General features: G+C 37.2%; 1 protein-coding gene across 1 annotated transcript; it reads left to right on the plus strand.

Moving 5' to 3' along the window:
* Window positions 1-1,627: 1,627 nt before the first annotated feature.
* LOC132177560 (protein SIEVE ELEMENT OCCLUSION B-like) lies at window positions 1,628-4,605 on the plus strand. The gene is made up of 6 exons (XM_059589932.1): window positions 1,628-1,887; window positions 2,190-2,282; window positions 2,799-3,244; window positions 3,356-3,450; window positions 3,586-3,725; window positions 3,923-4,605. Exons 1-6 carry the CDS (start codon window positions 1,732-1,734, stop codon window positions 4,382-4,384), a joined length of 1,392 nt encoding a protein of 463 aa, XP_059445915.1. The 5' UTR covers window positions 1,628-1,731; the 3' UTR covers window positions 4,385-4,605.
* The last annotated feature ends 1,922 nt before the right edge of the window (window positions 4,606-6,527 follow it).

Genomic DNA, 6,527 nt, shown 5'->3' on the forward strand with positions numbered 1-6,527 from the left:
CCTCTAATGTACTAACAAGATGACTATATATATAATCTTATGGAGTGAAATGGATGATAAACCTTATAATTCATAATAATTTTACAAAAAATGTATAACTTGTAAGCAGATATATGCATGATTCACTCCCTAATAAACCACAAAATTAGTAATGTTGACATATTTGAGGACAATAGAATCATTGAGTCCTCCATTACTGCTATTTTATTTAAATTTTTTAAATTTTTTATTTTTATTTTTTATCTAATGGATTCATAGTTCATTCGCCAACTATATATATGGCTACAAAACAAAGGTAGCATCGGGCTAGCCTTACAGAACGCCTGGCCCAATGTCAAGTTGTGGAACCCGATGGGTTACAACACTACTACGATTTGTATGGGTTTCGCCCACTTCGGATCGAGCTTCTATGCTGTTGCGAAAAGTACAAGACATTTGGTGTAAAAAATAAAATTGAAGGTCCAGATCTATCTATAATATATTTTAACTTAAGCGACATCGATCGTCGCAAAACTTGCAATGAAAAACACCTTAACGCCATTTCAAAGGGAAGGAAAAAACACATCCACGTTGCCCCTTTCACAACCCACACCACAAACGTAAGCATGTTCGTGAGTACGAGTTTGGATCTTATCAAAGGTATGAGTATAGATTATAATTTTAATTTTATAGGATTAAGTTCTTTAATCTTAACTCTGTAATTTTGTATTGAATTCGTATTAAGTTCATAAATTCAGTAAAAAATTGTCAGTTATTAGATCACATGTTAAGTATGAGTTGTGTCGATGTAGGTGTATAAGATTATATAGGTTAATCCAAACGTGACCTAATTAATTAAATGGGTTAAATTTTTTAACCTTAACTCTTTAATTTTTATTGAGTTAAGTCTGTTAAAAATTACTCAGGTGATGGGAAAATTCTTTCTACTAAAATGAAGAAAAAGGCCACTAGCAGTCTAGCACAAACACTCCTAACATACAACCAACTACCTAATCTTCGTCGTTTTCTCTGTTTCGGTAAAGAGTATCAAATAAGGGCAACAAAAGCAAATACATGCACCATGTGTGAGCAAAAGACCAAAAGCTTATTAAGAATGGGACCGCCATGAAAGCAACAGTAAATGTCATTTTGTGCTCCAAAGCATGTGCCCTTGAATTTTCCCTTCCATCACGCACCCATTTATCTCTGTCTTCTTGACACCCCATTCTAGATCTATATATACATTCAATACAGGATCAATCCCAACACCAATCCCATATGAATATCCATGAACCTTCTTCAATGGAGGCTTTGGATGCCGAAAAGTGTGATGCTTTTATTGATACATCGTTCCTGAGAACTCTGCCAAGAATTTTTACCCATTGATCCATTTGCTTTGTGCTTGTAACATTTTTCTTGATTTTAGTAGTTAATCTTTAATAATTGCAGTTAACTCCAAGAACTACTCCATTAAAAGGTTAAAAACTGGATTTAGAGATGGACCCCAGTGGAAGCTACTGACCTTTCAAACTGGCCGAATAAGGACAAAGCATTGATGCGTGCAAGTTCTCGCCTGTCTTCCTCATCCCAGTTTCCGTGGCTACAATTACGCCACGCAAGTCCGCCACATAAAGCACGTCCGACAGCAATCTAACTCTTGACACTTTGATCTTCTGCAACATTAACAAACAAACACATTCAAGTTTCTGACCAGTTCTTGGTTTGTGCTTCAAACGCAAAACGGCGAGCAGCATGGAAGCGGCGACCAGGTACGACGACGAGGAGATCAGAAATCAAATTGATACGATCCCTGTCACTGGTGATGGACGGTTAGATGCCGAGCCTCTTTTCGTTCTAGTGGAAAACATCCTTAAGCACACCGCCCCTATTCTTGATACTTTTTTGCTGGTACGCTTAATTATATACACTCCTAGTCTTTTGGATTTATATTCATGTGTAATGTGTTTGATATATTTACATCTCTCTCTGTGATTTTTAGTAATTTTATCAGTAAGTCAGAGCTGGTGGTAGCTTCTTTTAGTTTATTCTTTGTTTTTCGAAAGTTGTTAGAAAAAGTAAAGATAAAATGGAAAACAAAAGGCTCCTACAGTGCCCATTACAATATCTTTTTCTTTAAGAAATTATATATATAATATTTTTTAAAATTCTTCAACAATTTTTCAATTTGATAATTAGTGCCTTTACTGCAGGGTACCCAAGCACCTATGGGAAAAATTGAGGACATGAACACTAGTGCCTCTTTTAGTTCCCCCCTCTGTACACTTAAGCAGATTTCCTGCATGGTTAGTATTGAATTTTCTTTTGTTATTGCTTTGAGTAAGGTGCCTTCTATCATTGTAGGAGAGATTCATAGATGGAACCCACCAGATACACATGATATTTTACCTTTCTCTTTTCCTCTTCTTTTTTTTTTTTTTTTCATTGTTTTCCCCTATTCTGGTGTAACGCCACTATGAATGTCATTTTAATATGTTCAATTACATTAACTTTTGATAATGAAAGGAGAATTGGTTAGATCGATTTATTCAAACGTTTTGATGAATTTTCATGCCTTGGTTGTGCAAAAATTTGTTCACACTCGTTAATGGCCTTTGGACTAATCAGGATGGGATTTGAGACTCGTTCAAAAGGATCTGTAATCAGACCCTTTACTTTATAATTCATCTATTTGACATCATATCTTACTGACTTTTAGTGCTGTCATAAAAATCTATAGAGGCCTACATCACAAATAAAGTACGAACTTTTTTTTAATATGTCTTGTAATTAAGATCGAGCTGATAAATATGTAATTTTAGATGGATTACAAGGCTCTGGGTGTGATAAATGCACACGAGACAACACTGTCAATACTTCACATGCTATCACACTACTCATGGGGGGCAAGGGCAGTGATGACCCTCGCAGCTTTTGCTTTGGACTTTGGTGAATTCTGGATCCTCATGAGGATTCACTCATCTAATCAGCTCGCCAACTCATTGGCATTCCTGAAGGGACTACTTGTCTTGGCAGAGCCCCCAGGGCTGCAGAAACACAAGCAAGCACTTGCTGAACTTGTCAATCTGAACAAGGCCACATTGGAAGTGATAAGGTGCATTTTTGAGTTGCAGAAGCTTCCTAACTATGGCACAGAGAATGTGCCAGCATTGTCAAAAACCTTGGACCATGTCCCTGTGGATGTCTATTGGGTCGTTAGAACTGTTGTCGGCTGCTCTGCTCAGATGACTCGCGTCACTAATGATGAGTGAGTTGCTTATTTTGGGCAAGAATCTGGCTTTTGAATGAATAAAATTTTTGCACCATTCTCGATTTGTTCTTGTCATTACCCCAATTTCATTGGTTGCCCTGATTTCAGGGATCAATCAGTGGATCTATCCAGCTTGGCTCACAATCTTGACAGCATCCTCAACAATCTTAAGAAGCAACTAAATATTTGCAAACAACAAATAGGTTAGTTAGTTAGTTACTCACGAGTAACGAACTATACCTGCCTGTGTATTCTACATAGAACCCAATATGCTTCCTTTGCCTGGCAATGCCATGAAAAATGACTTGCTGATGATGAAAGATTGTGTTTAAATGCAGAGGAGACTGAGACGGAGGCTTATCAGACGCTCAGGAATCTATTTCAAATCCATCCCAAAATAGTGGAGGTTTTTAAGGCGCTGTGTTATGGCAAGAGTAATTTGCAGCCGCTCATTGATGTTTCTAATAAGTTTAATGAGGTTTGCTCTGTTTCATCTTATTGATAGAAAACGGTAAATTTAATCATTTAATTAATACTTTAACATTTTTTGGAATGAAATTTCTTCCAAAAAGAGCTCGATTGGTGTCTCATATCAACAAACAAACAATGATAACTACACAGCATACCATGTTTTTCCTATTTGGTGCTAACACCATAATTATATGGCACACGCAGGTTAATTTTGATGTTGTGCTGAAGCATAAATATGTGTTGTTGCTCATTTCGGGCCCAGATATGTCGGATAATGATCTTAGGACTCTCAAGCAGCTTCATAGAGAGATAGGCAATCGTGGTAAGATTGTTTGGGTTCCATTAATTGTGGGGCAGACGAGAATCGACATGGAAAGGATGTTTAGAAACCGAAGCTCCGAGGTGCCAATGTACCTTGTGCAGCAATTTTTACACATACTACCAGGGATTAAGTTCATCAAGGAAGAGTGGCACTTCAGGAATGAGCCTATTGTTGTGGTTATTAACCCAAAGGTGAGGGTAGAACACTGGATTTCACTCCAGCAGATAAAGGGAATCGACTCCTTCCCCTGTTTCAGAAAGAAAAACATTGATGTGATTGTCGATGGCATTTGTAGGTGTGCATGTCAGTGTCTTTGTGTTCACCGTGAACGTACCAACGTATGAATATTGCCAACCCTACTACAACAAAGACGAAGGTAATTATCACTTGGGTGGAGATGCATACCTGCTCCCCATTTAAATTGAAAGAGGATTCAGCCCTGTAATACAACGGTACATATTATAATGAAATATTAGCAACTGATATATGGAGATGAATATTTAAGATTGTTATTTTCTGTAGAAAATAGAAACTTTATTTGAAAAAGATTAAATGTTTTTGTTGATATCATCACCTTGTCAAAATCCCAACATTCTTTAAAACCGAAGATCTAATTGACTTTGTATTTACAAATTGGCCTCCAACAAATTACTACGAGATCGATGTGCTGGTATCTGGAAGTTTGTAATAATGTTTTCGCTTGAATACCAAAACAGGAAGGTATGTTCAATTATATTGAATGCTGTACAATTACAGTAAACCTATTTTGATGAATCTAATCTAAGCTTACAATTCAAAATTGAAATAAGATAGATACAATTTATGTAGTTACACTTCAAACGTAAGATAAGATGATAACAACAATAGAAATAACATTATCATATATTTGAATTTGAATTATTTTGTTGAGTTTAAATTCAAACATAAGATGATGATAATAATAGGGATATGCTAGGTGTTCATCTAGTGTTCCCCTGGTGTTCTTTCAAATGTGATGTGGCTTTTAAAATTATCGCTGAATTTGCGATCATCATTATTGACATTTAATCTATTAGTGATTTTAAAAGTCACATCACAGTTAGGAGGACACCAGGAGAACATTAGAAGAACACTTAACATTTTCCTTAATAGTATAGAGATAACATTACCATATATTTGAATTTGAATTCTTCTATTGAGTGAATAATTCAAACTCTTGATCTTGAGTATTTGAATTTGAACTGGGGACATTATTTCTAACAGCTTCCCGCAAGTTAATGGGAGGTGCAGTCACATTGAGCTTGGTACGTTGGATGCAAAAACGTTTGGAAGTGAGGCTCTTGGTAAAAACATCTGCCAATTGATCATGTGTAGAAATAAATTTGATGATGATGTCTTTGTTAATTACCTTGTCACGAGTGAAGTGATAATCCAACTCTATATGTTTAGTACGAGTATGGTAAACCGGAATTGAAGCAAGGGCAAGGGCTCCAATATTATCATACCATAGGGTGGGAGGAACGAGGAGAGGAATTAGGAGATCCTTGAGTGACATACGTAACCAATAGATCTCAGCTGTGGCAATGGCCATAGCACGATACTCAGCTTCCATGCTTGAATGGGTAACTACAGATTGTTTCTTAGCACACCACCAAACATGCCATGGACCAAGAAAAATACCAAAACTTGCGGTAGACCGACGTGTATCAGGATCACCAGCCCAATCAGAATCACAAAAGGCTCTCTTAGTTGAGGAAGCCTTTGCGGAAAGATAACCCATGACCAATACTACCCTTGAGATATCGTAGCACCCTCTTGATCATAGCAACCCAATGAACGGAGGTGGGAGAGTGCATGAACTGTCATAGTTGGTTGACAGAGTAAGATATGTCGGGTCTGGTAATAGTGCAGTATTGTAGTGCATCGACAACTTGACGATAAGTAGATGTCTCGGATTCAGAGAGAGGTTGAACAGCCCTAGTCGAAAGTTTGGATCCTGAAACCGTAGGTGCTGAATATGGCTTGGCGCCAACCATGGAAGACGTGGACAATAAGTCAAGAATATATTTTGATTGTCGAATGTGAAGGCTAGTTGAATCACGGTGGGCCTGCATGCCTAGAAAAAATCCCAAATCACCAAGGTCTTTCATAGCAAAGACCGACTGCAGCTGTTTTATAGTAGTGAAAATGACCCCTGAATTGGTTCCTGTAATCAAAATATCATCCACATAAACTAACACATGTAAGATAGCATTAGAGTGGTGATAAATAAATAAAGAGGTATCCACGACAGATGAGTAAAAACTAATATCAAGCAAAGCATGTGACAAACGATGAAACCAAGCCCAAGGTGCTTGCTTAAGCTTGTAAAGTGACTTATGCAAACGACACACGTAATTAGGATGCGACTCATCAATAAAACCCTGTGGTTGTTCCATGTAAACCTCCTCATTTAGGTACTCATGTGATGCAGCGTGACTTAGTAGGTTGCATTGAAGAACAACAATA

The sequence above is a fragment of the Corylus avellana genome, chromosome ca4, assembly GCF_901000735.1.
Source record: "Corylus avellana chromosome ca4, CavTom2PMs-1.0".
In the NCBI taxonomy this organism is placed as follows: Eukaryota; Viridiplantae; Streptophyta; class Magnoliopsida; order Fagales; family Betulaceae; genus Corylus; species Corylus avellana.

Excerpts from the sequence above, each read along its gene's own strand:
- LOC132177560 (XM_059589932.1), top strand. The coding sequence starts at position 1,732 with ATGGAAGCGGCGACCAGGTACGACGACGAGGAGATCAGAAATCAAATT. Across the intron at positions 2,283-2,798 it reads TTAAGCAGATTTCCTGCATG|ATGGATTACAAGGCTCTGGG; the intron begins GTTAGTATTGAA and ends ATGTAATTTTAG. Across the intron at positions 3,726-3,922 it reads TTTCTAATAAGTTTAATGAG|GTTAATTTTGATGTTGTGCT; the intron begins GTTTGCTCTGTT and ends TGGCACACGCAG.